The sequence below is a fragment of the Carassius carassius genome, chromosome 14, assembly GCF_963082965.1.
Source record: "Carassius carassius chromosome 14, fCarCar2.1, whole genome shotgun sequence".
In the NCBI taxonomy this organism is placed as follows: domain Eukaryota; kingdom Metazoa; phylum Chordata; class Actinopteri; order Cypriniformes; family Cyprinidae; genus Carassius; species Carassius carassius.
In genome coordinates this window covers 24,172,421-24,194,193 of record NC_081768.1, presented here as the reverse complement: position 1 = coordinate 24,194,193, position 21,773 = coordinate 24,172,421, and the positions used below count along the sequence as shown (strand labels likewise).

At 36.7% G+C, this 21,773-nt stretch overlaps 1 protein-coding gene across 1 annotated transcript in view; it reads left to right on the top strand.

Annotated features, from left to right (window-relative positions):
• prkn (parkin RBR E3 ubiquitin protein ligase) overlaps positions 1–21,773 on the top strand; it is a 156,249-nt gene that overhangs the window by 130,397 nt on the left and 4,079 nt on the right. The window contains exons 8-9 of the mRNA XM_059566728.1: positions 5,149–5,210; positions 9,503–9,652. Of these exons, the coding sequence (XP_059422711.1) occupies positions 5,149–5,210; positions 9,503–9,652 (212 nt within the window). The remainder of the gene's footprint in view (positions 1–5,148; positions 5,211–9,502; positions 9,653–21,773) is intronic.

The following is a 21,773-nucleotide window of genomic DNA, read 5'->3' as shown; positions in this document are numbered from 1 at the left end:
ACACACCTGATGGGAATTCTTTGCTCTTCATTTTCTATAAGCAGAGTTAACATACCCTGTTTTGTCTTTTTTGTAATTTATTAAAAGAAGTTATCTTGTGCCGGCTAAACTGACTTGAACGCACCCGACTTCAAAATTACGATTGTCAACTCGTTAGCACGAACTTCCCAGGAGGACTTGAATGCAGCATAACTATTTGGAAAATCAAGCTTGTTGATCAGTTAGTATTCACTTTACTTCCTCGTTATGAGAATATTTAGAATAGTTTGAATACTCAGGTAAGATGAAGATGAAAAACTGACATGGGCCAAAGGTGTCATGGCCTTCATGGACTTTTTGATGCTTCAAAAAAGTTCAGAAAGTAATTGAAACAATATGAATTGAGCGGTTAAATCCAAGTCTGCTAAAGAAACACAATTGTTTTTGACAAACAGACTTAAAGGCGTATTTCACCCTCAGGCCATCCAGGATATAGATGAGTTTGTTTCTTCATCTGAACAGATTTGGAGAAATTTAGCTCTGCATCGCCTGCTCACCAATGGATCCTTCTCAGTAAATGGGTGCTGTCAGAATAACAGCTAATAAAAACATAACAATAAACAAATCCAGTGTACATAATTTATAAAATTGCTTCCTCCAAAAGAAAAACTCCATCTCCTGTTGTCCTCTCACATCAATATCCACTAACTTATTAGTTTAGAACTGTGTTGGTTTGTAAACGGAGCTTGATCTGTTCATAGTCTATTGCTGATCCTGACAAGATTATTTTTTCTTATTTCTTTTTTTTTCACTGAAGAAAGCAATATTAGAAGACTCCATCAAGCTAAATTGTCTTGATGGATTTGCAGTTTTTCACTTCACAATGCGTTAATTGATGAACTGGAGTTGTGATGTTTTTATCAGCTGTTTGGATTCTCATTCTGACACCACCCATTCACTGCAGAGGATCCATTGGTGAGCAGGTGATGAAATGCTTAATTTATCCAAATCTGTTCTAATGAAAAAATAATCTACATCTTGAATGGCCTGAGGATGAATACATGAGTACAACTGTTCCTTTAATTCTTGCACATCAAGTAAGCATGTTTGTGCTTCCAGTTACCGTATTTCATTTGCTTGATTTATGTGCATTGATCAGTTGTTTATACGAAAATAAGTTTTATGTTTATAATGAAAATGTCTACTTTAAATCTATGGAGCCAAAAGAGTCATGATTTACAAATTGCTTGCGGTCTGTGAACTTCACTGCATTTGTGTGTGAGTTTTGAGACTCCCCTGACTTGGCTCGACACACAAATGCCTTTTTTTAAACAGGAAATGATCTGCAACCAATCAGATATCTCCCTTCTTTAAGCCAATCACAAGAATGCACCCCACGTGGGGGATTGTTTATTTATAAGCCAATCAGCGAAAGACTCACTTTCCTCAGCGAACAACTCACTTTCCTCACGCAGCGAACGATTCACTTTCCTCACGAGTCATGCAGCGAACGACTCACTTTCCTCTCGCAGCGAACGACTCATTTCCCTCACGCAGCGAACGATTCACTTTCCTCACGAGTCACGCAGCGAACGACTCACTTTCCTCACGCATAGAGCAACTCACTTTCCTCAGCGAACGATTCACTTTCCTCATGCAGCGATCAACTCACTTTCCTAAGCGAACGACTCACTTTCCTCACGCAGCCGGAGACCCACTTTTCGCAGTCGGAGAGTCACTTTACTCTCGCAGCGGACCACTGACTCTCTCTTCATGTAGGGACCGAATATTATAATTAAAGTGACTTCTATATTGCATCCAAAAGAATATTTAGATATATTTAAATATTCAAAAAGGTGTAATTTTTTTTTACTTTCATTAAAATATTTCAATAAAATGAAATAAGTGCCTATTGCAAATTTATGAATTTAATTAACTTTTTTTCTGCAGTCACTGGGCTATATGTATTGAGACATTTCTAAATTTATATTTTGTAAAAAATAATAAAAAATAAACCTGAATTGTAATCTAAACATCTTTATTTTCATACAATTTCATAAATAAGTAGGCTATAATATGCCGCACCACAGGCATATCGCGCTGTGTGAACGCGTTTATGTGATTGGCTTATAAGTAAACAATCCCCCACGTGGAGTGGGTTCTTGTGATTGGCTAAAAGAAGGGAGATATCTGATTGGTTGCAGATCATTCCCTGTTAAAAAAAAAAAGGTGAAATGCAGTGAAGTTCACAGACCGCAAGCAGTTTGTAAATCAAGATATATGTGTGTGTGCATCAGAAATACATTTCTGAATCTTGTCCTGTGCATTTGTGAATCTTGAGTGCATTTGTAAATGTTGTTTGCATTTCTGAATTGTGTGTGTATTTCTGAATTTTGTGTGCATTTCTGAATTTGGTATGCATTTGTGAATCTTCTGTGCTTTTTAATTTTGTGTGTGCATTTGTAAATTTTTGTGCGCATTAGTGTATCCTGTGTTTGTATTTATGAATCATGTGTGTGCATGTATGAATCCTGGGTGTGCATATGTGAATGTAGTGTGTGCATATATCTTTATTGAGACTCTTTTGGCTCCATATAAATCTGTCCAAAGTGATTGTGTCTCTTCAGAAGACTTGGAATAAGTCACTTAATTCATATGTATTCTATTTTCAGTGTTTTTATTAACTATATGAAAATTTTGTAACTTCAGTCATATATATTCATATATATATATATATATATATGCTTAATTTCTCCAAATCTGTTCTAATGAAAAAATAATCTACATCTTGAATGGCCTGAAGAAGAATACATGAGTACAACTGTTCCTTTAATTCTATAACTATATATATATATATATATATATATATATATATATATATATATATATATATATATATATATATATATATATATATATATATATATATATAGTATATAAAATAAAAAACAGATATGAAATTAACTGATATTAAGATTACATTAAGATTAAAATGAATGTTCAGGGTTAAATTTACTCTCTTTTGTGGCTGTAAAGATGTTACTTAATAGTCTCAAATGAACCCAGACAGCTGGCATATTTCCTCTTATCTATTCACACAAAAGCGAATCGGCAGGGAGCAGAATGTCTGTGATGTGAAATTTCTTCTCTCCAATTTGATAAGCTTGTTTTGTACTACATGCACTCAGCTGCTATCAGCCTTTATATCTAGATTCATCTTTAGAGATCACTCCATTTCACTTTTTGTGCTTTAAAGTTCCACTACACTTAGGTGTACAAGACGTCCAAGGATGTGTGTGTGTGAGTGCCATCACATGCAGATTTAAGTAGTCATTAGTCTCCTAAGGGATAATTGGTGTGTTGCAGAAATCTTTGGTCCAAAGCAAAACGTTTCCCCGCAAAAGGGGCCACATCATTACACCACGCTTGTTAGAGGAGAGGATTGGAATGCCACTTCGGGGTCGGGCCCCTGCCTAAGCTCACACACATTCATCTTCACTCATTTGCCGTCCATAATTATCTGTGTGGATTTAACAGCAAGTTGTTTCTGCAGAGCGGGAATACGAGGGACCTCTTTGGCTCTGTTCCCCATTAGGTGCTTCTCCTGTCCTCCTGGAGATTAGGCGGTTCAAATGAAAGGCCTCTCCTCTTGGAGTGTGACCCTGAGGTGGCTGTTGGGTGCTTATCAGCATCGTAAGTGGTGGGCCTCCCTGTATGAGTGGCGCTCATTAGCGCTTGTGTACGCCCGAGTACGGGATATGGGGCGTAATGTATGATAATATATTCGCTTGTCGTTTCCTGTTGCATTTTGATGAGGAACGCCCAGCTGAAATCACCAGCGTATGTTGTGTTTTGGATGATGGCGCAGGGTTGCTATGTCTGCAAAACAAAACCAGTCCAATGTCGATTCAAAACTAGCCCAATCAAAACTTTCCTATGGTTTTCCCCCCCATCAAAATAAGATGACCAATGCTTGCTTGGTCTACGAGCGAGAAGAGAAAGGTCAGGTCAACCAATTTCACCAGCTATGTTTTGCTGTGGTTACTCTGGGTCAGCAAAAAGGAACAATTTCAATTTAATGATTATAAAATGTCATACATATATATATATATATATATATATATATATATATATATATATATATATATATATATATTGCACACACTTATCGAAATAGATACATAGTCATGTAGGTCTGCAGTGGTCGATATCATTTCCTGTTGTATGTCTTTATTTTCCTCCCTGCATGTTTCTGACTTTGGTTGCACATTTGACTTTAACAAAACTGCTACATTGCTTTTTTTTCTAATTAATAATAATAAAAGATTATGCCAAACTACCTAATATGGTTTTATTTTGGGAATGCTAATGGCTTAAGAAGCTTTATTCTTCATTATGATCTAAGGACAGTTACATAACCCTGACATTTTTTACTTTATGCCCACACCAATTGATACATGAAAATGGATTTTAAATTCAGAAATGATAAATGTAAAAATGGCGTATTTATGTAATTGGCAATTGCCTTTTTGATGTATTTTTGAAAAAATGCATTTTGAAAAAAATATCATGTCATTGACCTGAATAACAAAGCTGTATTCATTGGATTTCACCATTTAGAGAAAAAAACATTAATTTGCAATTTAACATTGAGCAGGATGAGATTTCACACTAGCTTCACACCAAAAGTAAAAATTCCTTGCAAATATGATTCTGTGTGCTAGCATTGAATTCATAGAGATCTATTTAAACCGGGAACAGAAATTAATCCAGTTTTTCTGGGTTTTACATCATCATCGGGGAAAAAAATAACCTTAAATAAAACCTGTTATTTGAGATTTGATTGTTCATGAGAGCTTATGACAAGCATTCTGTTTCATTTTGATTTCATGTTGATTTTAAAGAGATATGTCGCATTGGGATTTTCTTGGTGCAACTCCAAAGTGAATTGAGTGCTTTTCCAAACCTGCATGACTTTTTTTTTTACGCATCTCTTTGTCCAGTCAGTTTAAGTCAGTGATGGCCAATGTAGTTTTAACCCCAAAATTCTTCAGAATATTTTATTTTATGTTCCATGGAAGAAAACAAGTCTTTTAGGTTTGGAATAAGTTCAGGGTGAACTATCTGTTTACTATCTGTATTACTTTTGTTTTCTCTCTCTGTCTCCAGCCGGCTGTCCTGATTCGCTCATTAAAGAGGTTCATCATTTCCGAGTCCTGGGAGATGAGCAGGTAGGTTTGGACTCTGAGATCCGCAGGTCTCATTTACACACATGTACACACACCCTCTAAACAACCTTCCCTGTCCTGATCACGGCTCAGGAGAAATCCAAGTTCATACTGATTGTCAGATCGTCACATGTGAGAGGTTCTTAATTGGCCCATCTGCTGTTCCCCATGCCATTCACTAAACCCTCCGCTCGCAACAAAACCACAGCTCCGTATCATCACACCAGCCATCCTTGCAGTGGGGATCGGGTTCCTTTCGGTGTTTCTTCATCCTTCTTACCATCTTCACCAAGTTTTTGTCTTTGATCCTTTCACACCAATTGGAGCTGTTATGTCACACCATTGCGAAGCACCATTAGGGATGTTCCTGTGTTATGCTTCCAACAATGTTGTTATGTCAAGTGGCCTCTTCTGACATCTGTGTGCATTCTGTTTGTCTCACTCTCTCCTGTCCTGTTGGGACAGTGGGCTTGTGGGTCAAATGTCAAAACCAAATTTACACTGGATGCACACTGGGTTATACTTTGACAAATATTTGCGTGTGAAATCTTTAGTAATTTTAATAAACTTAACTTAAAAATACCTTTTATATTGTTAGTAATATTTGAAGGGGAACACTTGATTTACTTGATTATTCATACATAATTTGTAAAAAATCAGGCTTTTGAGGAACGTTTATTTGTTCATCTCTTATCTCTCATTCAATCATCATTGTATTGCATTGCATTAAATGTTTGCTCCACAGTAAAACTACAGAGATCTGGTTATAAAAATGTATTTAAAAAGTATCTAAATATCATTTTACAAAGACATTATTGGGAGATATAGAATGACAGCTGATATTTACTGTATATGGAGTTTATGTAAGTAGTCTGTAATGCAGTTACAAAGATTTCATTGGTTTACATTACAAGCACAATTTCAGAATTTCATCCTACTTTTTGGCCATGTAAATATATGCAACCACACCAAATTGCATATTTTGTGCCTCTGAATAAAAATAAAAATATGGTGTTTTTCGATGTTTGAACTCTAATAAATGTCATAAAAGACTGATGTATCAAATATAATAATAAAAAAAAAAACCTCTATACTGTTACATTTACAGTTTTTCTTAGTTGCTCTGGCACATTTATACAGTCTTAACATTCTCTAAACTTAAGTGCAATTTATAAAGTACATTTATTTTTGCAGAAATGTGTTACAGGTCAACTGAAAAATTCACCAATACTTATTAATTTTTACACACTATTGTCTTCATCTAACACCACCATTACACATTCTTACGTATCTTACTTTTGCTCTTTCACATATTTATGCTTCCAAACTTAAATGATTGGCAAAATTGTGATTCCTATTTCATTACAATGTCAAATAGGGTTGCAAATGGGTGGAACATTTCTGGAAACTTTCCAAAAGTGCATTTTGTTGTTGAGCAAATTGTACTAAATCATTTGCACACGTGCCAAAACCATAGACTGTACAAAAACATGGGCGTAGTGTCCGTGATGTCACACGTAGTTTTCTGAAGAGAGTTTTTGAAGCTCAAAGTGGGCGGAGATCTTGGCAGCATCACCACGCGTGAGTCCCAGATAATTGAAAGTGAGTAAAAAGGCGGGAGCTGGTTGCTGAAGCCACGCCCACCTAACGCAACAGTGGTGACAGCAGCGGCAATCCACCTGTCACTCAAGTGGCCACGCCCTTAATTATACAGAATTTTAAGGCTGATATCTGATGTCTGCTGATACTGATAGTTTGGTTTTCTTAACAAAACAAAATTTCTCTCCCAACTAATACTGTAGACTGTTCAAGGAACCCTCTCATTGGGTACATCAAGTTCAAGTTCATTTATTTATATAGCACATTTAAACATCAGGTACATCAGGATTATTATCAAACCTTTTTATTTTCAGATATAATAATCACACTCAAACAATTCAACTGCGCATAAGGTAGTTTTCATAAAACAATCTTCATGACAGATTTATTAACATATATATATACATATATACAGTACAGACCAAAAGTTTGGACACACCCTCTCATTCAAAGAGTTTTCTTTACTTTCATGACTATGAAAATTGTAGAGTCACACTGAAGGCATCAAAACTATGAATTAACACATGTGGAATTATATACATAACAAAAAAGTGTGAAACAACTGAAAATATGTCATATTGTAGGTTCTTCAAAGTAGCCACCTTTTGCTTTGATTACTGCTTTGCACACTCTTGGCATTCTCTTGATGAGCTTCAAGAGGTAGTCACCTGAAATGGTTTTCACTTCACAGGTGTGCCCTGTCAGGTTTAATAAGTGTGATTTCTTGCCTTATAAATGGGGTTGGGACCATCAGTTGTGTTGTGCAGAAGTCAGGTGGATACACAGCTGATAGTCCTACTGAATAGACTGTTAGAATTTGTATTATGGCAAGAAAAAAGCAGCTAAGTACAGGAAAACGAGTGGCCATCATTACTTTAAGAAATGAAGGTCAGTCAGTCAGTCCGAAAAATTGGGAAAACTTTGAAAGTGTCCCCAAGTGCAGTCACAAAAACCATCAAGCACTACAAAAAAACTGGCTCACATGCGGACCGCCCCAGGAAAGGAAGACCAAGAGTCACCTCTGCTGCGGAGGATAAGTTCATCCGAGTCACCAGCCAAAGAAATCGCAGGTTAACAGCAGCTCAGATTAGAGACCAGGTCAATGGCACACGGAGTTCTAGCAGCAGACACATCTCTAGAACAACTGTTAAGAGGAGATTGTGTGAATCAGGCCTTCATGGTAGAATATCTGCTAGGAAACCACTGCTAAAGAAAGGCAACAAGCAGAAGAGACTTGTTTGGGCTAAAGAACACAAGGAATGGACATTAGACCAGTGGAAATCTGTACTTTGGTCTGATGAGTCCAAATTTGAAATCTTTGGTTCCAACCACTGTGTCTTTGTGCAACGCAGAAAAGGTGAACGGATGGACTCTACATGCCTGGTTCCCACCGTGAAGCATGGAGGAGGAGGTGTGATGGTGTGGGGGTGCTTTGCTGGTGAAACTGTTGGGGATTTATTCAAAATTGAAGGCATACTAAACCAGCATGGCTACCACAGCATCTTGCAGCAGCATGCTATTGCGTTTAGTTGGACCATCATTTATTTTTCAACAGGACAATGACCCCAAACACACCTCCAGGCTGTGTAAGGGCTATTTGACCAAGAAGGAGAGTGATGGGGTGCTGCGCCAGATGACCTGGCCTCCACAGTCACCGGACCTGAACCCAATCGAGATGGTTTAGGGGTAAGCTGGACCGCAGACTGAAGGCAAAAGGGCCAACAAGTGCTAAGCATCTCTCGGGGAACTCCTTCAAGACTGTTGGAAGACAATTTCAGGTGACTACCTCTTGAAGCTCATCAAGAGAATGCCAAGAGTGTGCAAAGCAGTAATCAAAGCAAAAGGTGGCTACTTTGAAGAACCTACAACATGACATATTTTCAGTTGTTTCACACTTTTTTTGTTATGTATATAATTCCACGTGTTAATTCATAGTTTTGATGCCTTCAGTGTGAATCTACAATTTTCATAGTCATGAAAATAAAGAAAACCCTTTGAATGAAAAGGTGGTTCCTAACTTTTGGTCTGTACTGTATGTGTATATATATATATCTATCATTAATAGTAATTAAGCTCCCTGTAGTGTTTTTATTGCTAACTAATTAACTGTGAACAGTGGGTAACTTTCCTGAGGTAAATTCAATGTTAAGTGATATTGTTCACAAGCTGTTTTATTTGACGTCTTCTTTTTGGTTGAAAGATTACATAACACATGATACATTTCAGTAAGCTGTACTCAACATACCTAATGAACCTACGTTAACAGTAGTCAGTTTATGCGTTATTATTGTTTTAACCTGGACAGCCCTAAATTGATTGGACGATGCATCCCTACTGAAAAGTCTATTATTATCCAGTGTTTGAACTTGGGTTTGACTTTGTATGAGTCTTTAACACACTTAAAGGGATAGTTAGACCAAAAATAAAAAGTTATTTGCTCACCCTCATGCCATTTCAAAATGGTATGACATTCTTTCTTCTGTGGATCGTAAAAGAAGATATTCTGAGAAATGTCTCAGAATTTTTTTTTTTTTTTGTAGTTTCCAACATTCTTTGAAATATATTTCTATATCTTCATAGTAAAAAGAAAGTCATACAGGTTTGGAACAACATAAAGATGAGCAATTGTTGGGTCAGCTATTCTGGTTTAACATTTCCCAGGCTGTTTTTAGACTCAGTCCATCTCTGTTTTCCAGTATGAGCGCTACCAGCGATACGCAGCGGAGGAGTGTGTTCTTCAGATGGGAGGAGTTCTGTGTCCCGCTCCAGGATGTGGTGCCGGACTGCTTCCTGTGGATGATAGCAGAGGAGTCTCCTGTGAGTTGGGGAATGGACTCGGCTGTGGGGTAAGACCTTCTCCACTCACCTCACAACAGCTTTCACTATAATATGCAGAGACTGCTATCGGTAAGCCATATCAGCATAATCACTGTTGCTCTGTGACACTATTAAAACACTGAAACTGAAAACTCTGTTTGTTTGTGTATCCCCACCAGCCCCAAAAGTCATTACTTCTGCAATTATTCTATTGTGTGACAATAGTGGTGCAGAAATTACACACTTCAGCTTGAATATGTGTTGGGTTTACTTTTGGTATAGAGAGTTTTGTAACCGTTTATAAACCTTTGACCGAGTATATCCCAGTTTGGGATGCCATTCATGTGTGAGAGTTTTTTTTTTCTTCCCTGCCCTCTATCGCTTGCATACTCCACTCGTCCAATCACGGCACGATTAAGATGTAATTAGCACACAATTTGCATGATGTTTTCTAATTAGCCAGTCGATTAAAGATTAGGGTTCAGTTCAGCTGCCATTAGCGCTGACTGATTGCATGTTTGCAAACACAAACATCATCATTCCAGTGGGACGAAACCTTGTATCTGTGCTTCTGTCTGTCTCTGTCAAAGGTGCAGCTTGCATCACGGAGTGCTGCCTGAAAGTCTTTAGTTGTCATGGACAGTGGTTTTGAGCTGTAGACAGGCATTACACTTACAGTAGATGTGTTTCATTAAATACACTGGTTTTTGTATGTTTCCAATATATATACGGTGCCGTTGAATGCTTGAATCTGATTGGCTGACGATTCAATTACGGTGAACGTAGTTCCAGGCAGCTCTCTTTACCACATTACAGTTCCATATCACTTCGCATATTGAAACCATAATAAAGGTCACGCAGTTTACACAAAAAGGTGTTGTCAGTGCTGCCCTGACGATTTTATCAGTTAGCATATATAGTGTAGCAACTTAAAGGCTACACATGACATTTCTCACTAGTGATGTAATAACAGCGATGTTTAGAGACGCACAGAAGTACGTTAGCCTAATTCACACAAGCTCTCTCTCTCTCTCTCTCTCTAATATATATATAGATGCCTCATTAGCGGCTGTTTCTATCTGCTGCTATATGTAGCTATAGACCATATTGGATCGGTCAAGTCCAGTCTGTGAATGTGGGATCTACTGATGCATATCTATGGTGAACATGCTGCACTATTGTGCAAAAGTCCTAGGCCATTAGTATTTTTAACCAACAAAAGCCAGCCAGTTTTAAGCCAGTAATTTATTTCTTTTGCTGTAGTGTCAGTTGGAAATATCAAAATGAATGTAAACTGAAAAAGCAAATTTCCTACTGACACACTACAGCAAAAGATAGAAACAACAGACTTTAAAACGTTTTTTTTTTTGCTGGTGAAAATACTAATAGCCTAAGACTTTTGCGCAGTAGTGTATATATTATCATTTTTGCTGATGCATTTTTGATACTAATATCACATTGGCTAATAGTTGTGCATTGGTGCACTTTCAGCTTTGCTTACTCTTGTTGGTGGATTGGAGTGTATTTTTGTGTTTGTTCAAAAGTTGGGAATTTGGAGAGCTCGTCCCTTATCTTCTAACCATACCTGGTTTTACAGTGTCAGTTTGAGAGCAGTGTGAGAAGGAAAGTGTGTGTCCGGTTTCTGACAGTGACCGCGTGGTCAGCACCGCGTCTGTGAGCCGCAGATAAAGGCTTTATTGGAGTTGGCGTTAATGAACCGTTGGCACCAGCACACACACATACACCAACGATGGCACATAAAAACACAGACCCAAAAAGCGAGCAGTTTTTACACTCTCTGGACCTGAGGGACCCCTCACAACCTTCCTGTCCTACTTTGCTTACAGAAAAATCAATATATCCCCTCTGTATATCTCTTCTGCCATATTATAGAGCCTTCCTCTCTTTTGTTTGGGGGTTTAGGGGCCCTGTATCAGCACTGTGTGTTGAATACTAGAGTTTATCTCACTGTATGCCGCCGGCAATAGAGCAATTTCAGTTTTTTTAGTGTGTTTGACTTTGGGAGGGTTTGTTGCTGTGGTTTCAGCATCATGAGAAGCAAGATTAGCTCACTGGTCTCTAGTGATAGAGAAAAATCTGCCAACCTTGTTGATGGAAGTGCCTGACTAATTGAGCTATTGAAACAACAGTTAAAAAAAAGGAAATAAAACACATTATGGGAGTATGTTTTACAATAAAATACAATTTCAGTTTTTCTACTTTAAAATTTCCGTTTTATATAATTCAATGTGTTACTTGCTTTTTATTTGTCTTTTGTGTGTGTGTTTTCGGAGTTAAAACTATTTAAAATAAATTCTACAATAGATTTGTCGTTGTTAAATTTTGAGAAGAAAGTCAAAATAAAATGTGGAGAATAAACTCATTAAATTGTGAGAAAAAAGTTGTTACAGTTTGAAAGAAATGTCAAAGTAAAATGTGGAGAATAAAAATGTTAAATTATGAGAAAAAAGTTTTTACATTTCAAGAAACAAGTTGTTACATTTTTCTAAATAAAATGTTGAGAATAAACGTAAAAAAAAAACAAACAAAAAATGCGGAGACTAAACACACTCATGTCAGGTTTATTTTATCTCATTGCAGAGTGTCAAACAGTGTGTGTGGTGGCTGCGATCGACTATGGCTCAAAAGCTCTCGCATTTCTTTTCTCATCATATATCACATCAGAAAAGTGGAAATCAAGCACAGCGTTGTTTCATTTGCCTTTAATCTTGTTTAAATCATTGCAGAATCGGTGGTTTGTATCAGAGAGCTCTCCTTCTTCTCACAGCGCTTTTTAGTGGACACCTGATCGAGACCTGCAAGAAAACACATTTGGTCTTTAGGCAGATGGTCTGTGCAGAATGCTTCACACTAGTAGTGCCTGTATTTCTGTTTTCGTGCATTTAGGAATTCTTGTGCGCTAAAGAATTTATAGATGCAGTTCATATGTTCATATGATGATGCCTCCAAGGTGGCGGGGCTCGCTTCCGGCCTTCACGAAGTGGCGGAGCCCGCTGATGCCTTTTTTTTTTCTCGAAATGTAATTACTTTAATCTTGAGATGGTTGTATTTCTGTATATTTGCAACTCCATTTTCCTGAAATACACTGAAACAATTTAGTAGAAATTGCTAGTACATTTAACAAGTTATTACAAGGAAACAGCAAGTAACACTTTTGCTGATATTTTGTTTGTAAAAAATAAAATAATTATAATAATATATATATAAATATATATATATATATATATATTTTTTTTACTACACATCAGGTTTTGTAGAAAACTAGAAATGTAAATAAAAAAAATAAATTAAAATAAAACAAAATAAAAATTACTAAATGAAATTAAATTTGACCTAAATCTAAGATAGACAATATTCACCGGAGGTTAAGCATCTTCTTTTCACTCCTCTTTTAAACTTTTTTTTTTTTTTTTTTTTTTTTAATTTTTTTGTTTTTTGAAAAATAAGAAAACCTTGACTTTATGTTTCAAAGTTCCAAGCCCTATTTTGTGCCCCAATTGTGGGAAATGTCAGGTAACTAGATTTTCAAAAAAGGCATGTTATTGGGTGGTTGTGGAGTGAGAAGCTGTTCTGTTCTGTACAATTTGTCTGTTCTCTCGTTGTGTCTCTTGCTCTGTTCTTTCTCTCGCAGTGTGTTTAGATCTGCTCTAAGCACTGGGGACAGAGAGCCAGGTGTCAGAAAGATGCTATTATTGCCTTGAAGCCGTACATTTGGGTCAGGGCTGTGAGCGTGTGTTTGTGAGAGAGAGATCAGTCTGGCAGATGATCAGAGAAGTCTCTCTCTCTAAGAGCTCTTTCAGCGTTTCACTTTGACGTTCTTATTTAACACACATCAGACTGCCACTGTCAGATCCTGTCTTAGTCTACACACACGCGCGCAAACAGAGTTGACTGAATTTATAAATGCTGGAGCATAGATCAAAGCATCCTATAGCACAGTGCCCACAATGCTTTGTTCGTGTGCAGAATGTAAAAGTGACAACATATCAGAAAATGCTGCAATGAAAACTTTTGCATGAGCTATTTCTGTACAGTTTCAACTGCAATTCAGTATACAGGTGCATCTCAATAAATTAGAATGTCATGGAAAAGTTCATTTATTTCAGTAATTCAACTTAAATTGTGAAACTTGTGTATTAAATAAATTCACTCCACACAGACTGAAGTAGTTTAAAGGTGCCATGTGCAATAATTTAGGTAAAAATATCCAAAAAATGACCTACACGCATCAAAAGTATGAGAAGAAATAAGGGCGATGATGTCATTAAAAAAATGTAAAGTTATAGTGCTGCAGAGATATCAACCTTAATCAGTGTTGGGAAGGTTACTTTGGAAATGTAATAGGTTACAGATTACAAGTTACCCTGTTTAAAATGTAATAGTAGTGTAACTTTTTCAATTACTTTATTAAAGTAATGTAACTAATTACTTTTGAGTACTTTTTGATTACTTTTCTAAATTTGTGAAATTTAAAGAATAATAAATAAAAGCATATACATCAACTTAAATACAGTTATCTAATAAGCATGTGACGTATTCTGTGTAATAAACTCCTGAAACATTGGTGTTTTTTTTAAACTGCTGTCTCTGTATATGATGATAGTTTTCCTAAAATAAGTAAAATGCACATGAAGTGACACAGAGCAGTTCTAGAAATTATGTTTATGTGCTAGTGTACTCCTATATTGAGGCGGCAGAGGTTGAAAACACTGCGAGCTTCAGTAGGCCTATGTGTAGAAAATGAAACCATGTCTTTGCCATTAATTTACAGGAGGGGCGGACTGGGAAAAAAATTCAGACTGGAAAATTCAAACTCATACAAACAAATTCATGGACAAAACTATTTTTTGTATGGACCTGACATAAAAAAGGTTTAAATCTTTAATTTGGGGACATGCAAAATAATTAAAGTTCTCTCCTGAACTGCACCTTCACTTCTATTTTTCTCTTCAGTCTCTTTATTTTGCCCTGTTATCCATCTCTCTCATGACTTTAATACTCAAGATTGAACAAAACTATACTTTACAATACAATACTCTCTACAATACAATATCTTTATAGAAAAATCCTAATACTGTACACGAGTCATGTTTTTCCCTTACAAAAAATTGCCATGCTTTTATTAGCCTATATAAAAGTAAAATAACCATGTTTTGTTTTGTTTTTTTTGCAAATGGATTTGTATTTATTTTTAAATAAATACATTTGTAAAATAATTTTACATTTTTGGTTATCACAGTTAAACAATAGTAACCATTTTCTCTGGATTTATAGTTAAATATTAAAATGTTAATTTTCGTAAGGGTTGTGTTGTTGTCTGTCGTAGCTCCCCCTAAACCTATAAAAAAAATCGGATTTTTTTTCAGATAAATTCCTACTGTAACATTACAACAGATAATAATGATGTCCTTTATATAGTATTTTGAGTGATGACTGATGAGCAACGTGCTGCTGCTTGATTAAATAAATAAAAAACAAAGACAAAAAAGCATCTTTACAGATGAAACTGACCTGAAACCCTGAACAGTAGTTCTGCTTCTCTGCTCCAGCAGTCTATTTTCTCTCTCTCTCTCTCTCTCTCTCTCTCTCTCTCTCTCTCTCTCTCTCTCTCTTCTCTCTCTCTCTCTCTCTCTCTCTCTCTCTCTCTCTCTCTCTCTCTCTCTCTCTCTCTCTCTCTCTCTCTCTCTCTCTCTCTCGCATTGATTACTCTGAGTCTGATCCAGACTGAACCGTTTGGCGGAGGCGCGGAGAGCGCGCGAGTCATGACTAACACTTCATGACTTATTAGAGATTTAATTATCAAATGGCGGATTCGCAAATGATCGCTTTAGTACATTCGGCAGGCAATTATACAATAATGATATTAAATAGAGGGCAAAATCGGCTGCCAGGCCCCCGAAATTGTCCCGGTTCTCCCGGTGTCCAGTCCGCGCCTGATTTCCACAGACACGCAGAATGTGCAAGTCATATATTGCATTTCTGGTGCTTTATATTCACAGACACTAGTCCATGTCATGTTTTGATTCAAGTGTACTGACCTACTTTTGATTTAGTCATCCAAAATGTGGCATATTCCGTCCGCGTTAGGCATTCCGTTTTTATGACTCTACGAACCAGACTGTTTCCGCATCCCGGGAATTATCAGGGCGGTATGTCTCAGAATAGTGAGTGCAATTTGGGAAAGAAATCAGTTAAATCTGTATGTGGATGTGTGTAAATATTCAAATGTAATCCCCTTTGTAATCGTAAAAAATTTCATAAGTAACTGTAATTTAATTACTCATTTTTTCTTAGTAACTGTAACTAATTACAGTTACTATAATTTTGTAATTAAATTACGTAACGCCGTTACATGTAACTAGTTACTCCCCAACACTGACCTTAATTAGCATTAGCATTACTAGCCCCGGCCCGACAGGTGTCGTAATACCAGTTTCAGCCATGGGAGGCGGTATGCGGGCAACATAACCACCAGCCAACCTGCAATACACAAAGAACTCGCACGGCTTGTGGGCGTACCTGAACCTGATGTCAATCATGTGGAAAGTACAGCCCACTACTTCATTTCAGTTCAGGGAAGAGAGCGGAAGGATGACTTAAGCCCTTGGCAAGAGACCACCACCCGCTACAGGGAAACAACCGCGCTCGGAATCACAAATCAAATCCGATAAGAAAAGGAGCCAAACCAGAGTAAACATCGGCACTGCTTTCAATCGCTGGAGACAACTGATGGACCTGAAAGAAATGAGATTAGACACCGAACTTGCAACATTTCTTTTGGATTGGTAAGTTAGATGCTGTTAGTATTTCGCTAGAAGTTTGTTTTATATGTTTGTGTATTTTTTTTCGGGAAGTTATAACATAGAAATGTATCGAAGGCTGTTCTATAAACGTGCTAATGTTAGCGATGGCTAACCATAGCTGCGTTTGATAATTAGCTAGCTATAACTTACCCATTTTTTTTATATCATAAGTAACCTGCTCTGTCTAGTCTGTTGGTCTCCGTGTCCTCTTTGCTTCGTGGTTTTTCTGTACGTGAGAAAATTGATGTGTGGCGTGAAAGCGTGTGAAAAGAGTCAATTGCGTGTGTCTCACGGTGAATGCTTGAGAGTTGGCAGCTCTGGTTACGTTGGTTGGCGCTAGCTTGGTCAACATCAGCTGTCTGATGTTGACCAATGATGTTGACAGAATGCTGTCTGTCAAATTAATTTAATTCAAATAATGTGTATATACAACTCAATGTAATATGAACAAAACGAATATGAACATATTCACTGGTAAAGGTGAAGGGGAGTAGCTTGAAGATGTCATGTTTCAAAATCACTTGACATCACCCAACGTTCCTCTGGAGGCAAAACGTCCTCTTATAGCAGCGGTTCTCAATTCCAGTCCTCGCGCCCCACTGCTCTGCATATTTTGCACGTTTCTCTTTGTTAACACACCTGATTCAGATAATCAGCACGTTAGAAATGAACTCTGTGCATGAACTGTTTTTCAAATGTTCATTGCTCCCTACTCTCTGAGCAAGGGAAATCTGTTGAAGTTTACTTCACATCGAAACATTCATTCACTGATTTGTGAAGTGCAGCGTCTTTAAACATGGACAACTGTGACATCATATACCTCTGTAAATCAATATAATTTAAATTCACGTCTTGCACACTTCAATGCACTTTGATTGGAACATATAGCTACGTTCGCTTTGAACTGGAATCATGGCTGAATATCCTGTGATGTCCACTTCGCAGGGCACTTATGTTCGAATAGAACAAATGTCTGAAGCGCTAAGAGAAACGTTCAAAATGTGCAGAGCAGTGGGGCGCGAGGACTGCAATTGAGAACCGCTGTCTTATAGGCTTCAGCTATGCTCTAGGGTTGTTGTGAAGGAAGGGGCGGAGCATAGAGACTATGCCGTTTCTCGTTTGTTACTCTAGAGTAGACCAATTCACTTTATTGAGGCATACTGCCCCCATCTGGTATGGAATGTGGAGTATGACTTGATTTTTTTGCCAGATATGACAGATGGCACCTTTAAGTCTTTGGTTATTTTAATTGTGATGATTTTGGCTCACATTTAACAAAAAAACACCAATTCACTCAAAAAATGAGGATACTTCATAAAACCCCAAAAAAACATTTTACATTTTTAGTGAATTGTTGGCATTCTGGAAAGTATGTTCATTTGCTGTACACATACTCAATACTTAGTAGGGGCTCCTTTTGCTTTAATTACTGCCTCAGTTCGGCGTGGCATGGAGGTGATCAGTTTGTGACACTGCTGAGGTGATATGGAAACTCAGGTTTCTTTGACAGTGGCCTTCAGCTCATCTGCATTTTTTGGTCTCCTGTTTCTAATTTTCCTCTTGACAATAGCCCATAGATTCTCTATGGGGTTCAGGTCTGGTGAGTTTGCTGGCCAGTCAAGCACACTAACACCACGGTCATTTAACCAACTTTTGGTGCTTTTGGCAGTGTGGGCAGGTGCCAAATCCTGCTGGAAAATGAAATCAGCATCTTTAAAAAACTGGTCAGCAGAGGGAAGCATGAAGTGCTCCAAAATGTCTTGTTAAACAGGTGCAGTGACTTTGGTTTTCAAAAAACACAATGGACCAACACCAGCAGATGACATTACACCACAAATCACAGACTGTGGAAACTTAACACTGGACTTCAAGCGACTTGGGCTTTGAGCTTCTCCACCCTTCCTCTAGACTCTAGGACCTTGGTTTCCAAATGAAATACAAAACTTGCTCTCATCTGAAAAGAGGACTTTGGACCACTGGGCAACAGTCCAGTTCTTCTTCTCCTTAGCCCAGGTAAGAGGCCTCTGACGTTGTGGCCTGTAATTCCTGTACTGTACCCAAATTCCTTGACACATCTGTATGTTTTGACCCCAGCCTCAGTCCATTCCTTGTGAAGTTCACTCAAATTCTTTCGATTTTATCGATTTTTCTTGACAATCCTCATAAGGCTGGGTTGGTTGTGCATCTTTTCTCCACAGTTTTTCCTTCCACTCAACTTCAGTGGCGGCTCCTGCCAATTCTCTCAGGAGGGGCAAATGTTTGCATGATTAATGAGGATAAGTCACCCATTCAATTGATAAATTAACGGCTACTTAAAGATGTAAAAGGAACTGAACTACTATAGTATTAATTAAAAAGAAACTGACATTGAGAATCAATCTCTTGCTCTCCTTGTTTCTATATGCGTGTTAACAATTCAGCAGCAAATGAAGACTGACGCCAGGATGTGGTTTTTCCAAAAAAACTTTTTACTTCGATTTCAGTTTAATAAGAAATAATTGAAGTCACATAAATCACTGTTTACGCAACTCACTTATAGAACACTGCTCATTTGTATTACACTGCTCACTTATATCACATTACTCACTTACATTACACTGCTCCCTACTATCCATATGCATCTTTGCTCTTTCGTGTTTTTTCACGTTCTCCGAGAGATGATGCATTTCGGTGACGCCTGTAGTTGTCCATGCGATGTCCGTTACGCTCTCGCGATGGAACAAAATGCAGTGGTAAATGAGCAAAATAAAGTGTCAGCTACTTCGCAGCCTATTAGCCTTTTTCTCCGCTCATACCAAATCCTCGAAAATCCTCGTTTATACAACTTCCCTCCCTTTGTAGATTCTTGTTTGATGTTTAAATTTGGTTTTAGTGGTCCTAATTCTTTAATTGCCAATTTATCCTTATTGCTACGATGAATGAATGGTCTTTCTTTCAATGACACGATAGAATTAATCTGCGCTGAGGTAACGTTTGCCGTGATATTGATCAAGTTCAGCTGACAACTAAATTTGCATAGCCGTTTCTCTGAGTTTTTTTTTTTTTTCACATTTGATAAAGATATTAAAGAAGTTTTTCATTTTTTCTTGTTGTTAAAGTTAAAAATAGTTTTTTAAATATTATTGGATGTCACTGTTCCCACCAGTTGTTGCACAAGTTAAGGTTACGCACGATGACGAAAGCACGTTAGGGCTAGCCCTCCCGGAACTCATTGAGATTGCATTGCAGTGCCTGCACTTTGAAAAAAAATATCTTTGAATGTAAGTCTATGAGAGCACTCGGGGCGATTCTCAGTTTGACAGAAATTGCCCAAAAAGGGGCGGTACTACACAAAATGCGACTCAACGCTGATTGGACTATTTAAAGGCAGAACAAACAGTCTAGAATAGTGAAAGCTAGCATGACACTGTGATTGAATGTAAAAGAAAAAAAATCCCTCCCTTTCGCACTTTGGTGGTGCGTCGCCCAATCGCCCTAATGGAGAAACCGGCACTGCTCAACTTTCTGTTAACATGGAGTAAAACTGGAGTAATAACAGTTATTTTTAAATATAATAATATTTTCCAATATATTAATACTGTGTAGCATTCTGCTAATATAAAAATTAAATTAAATTAAATTAAATTAAATTAAATTAAATTAAATTAAATTAAATTAAATTAAATTAAATTAAATTAAATTAAATTAAATTAAATTAAATTAAATTAAATTAAATTAAAAACAGCACTATCAGTACAAATGTGCAATTGTCAGTTGTTTCCCATGGGAATCTAGCATTAGTTCCTGATTTCAAGGTGAATCAATATCAATCCTTATAAGTTATATATAAAATTCTTCAAAATATCTAAAATTAAATAGAGAAATTATCTAGTTGAAGAAATATTTAATTATATATATATATATATATATATATATATATATATATATATATATATATATATATATATATATATATATATATATATATATATATATATATATACTTTTATTATTATTATTATTATTTTGTAATCCCTATATCCAGTTAAAGATGAATGGTTGAAAGAATTATGAAAATTCATAAGAAAAGGTTAAAGGTCTAACATTCAGCTCATATATTTAACAAACACATACTGGAGGAGTGATTGATGTTGAGCTTTGTGATTGCGTGCGAGCGTTCTGTGCAGTTCTGCATTCACATGTAGAAATGCATATTAGAGATGAGACCTGACTTAATTCAGATATCACAAAAAAAGTAAAACCAGCGCAACACTTTGTTCTGGACTGCAAAGTGGCATTAATTTCACACTAAGAAGGGTTTCACACTGTTCCACGCTCCGCATCAAATACATCCTTCCCGTCTCTCACACCACAGAAAATGAATGCGCTGGAGAAGGACACAAACCATGTGCGTAATAAACATGAATGGTGGCACATCTGAGAGAGGACAAATGAGAACAGAGCTGGAGAAAGTAGAAAGAAGTGGCTGTCAAAAGAACTCTGTTTTCTCATCATTACTGAGGAAAGGGGAAAACAAAGAAGCATCTGTCTCTAGACCTTGAGAGGAGGATCTGTCATGAGCAGCAGAAATAATAAAGCAAAAAGATGATGTGATGTTTCCCTACTTCACAGTCTGGATCTCTGAAGAACTACTAAATCAGTGGAGCTTTAAAAGAGCTGTAGAGGAAGAGTATGCTAAACCCCAGAGTAATATTTCCTCACTTAAAACGCTCTCTGACAGGACGAGCATGGAGAAAGGCTGCCCCCTTGTGTGTGCTTCACTGAAAATTTGAAATACAACTTTAAGTACTAAAATAAAAATATATAGAAATATTACAAGAGGAAAGAATGAAAATAACAAAAGCACATAATACAATTACTGAAACTTTTAATATAAATATAAAAAAGCTTTTTCAGAAGCAATAACAAATACTATAATAGTTTATGAATAATACTAAAATAACACTTCTAGTTGTTTCTGCACATTAATCTGGTATAGTGAGAGTGTTTATTTATTTATTTGTAAATATCCTCCATTTTACCTGTAAAGACAACATAACATCTCACAGCTACACATTTTCAATCCATGAAATTAAATATTTCAGTAAAACACAATATTGAGCAATAAAGAGAGTGAAACATGTTAGGCAATGTCATTTTACTTGTTGTATTATTTTATATATTGTATATATGTTCTTTATATAATTAGTTTTTCATTATTTTAAAGTGTGTGTGCGTATATATATATTCTTCATTTTTTTTTTACATCTATTTAGCATCAATCTTTTAATATTTGACCAGACTGTTAAAGGTAAAAATGCACAGAATTAATGAAAAGTAGCCATTA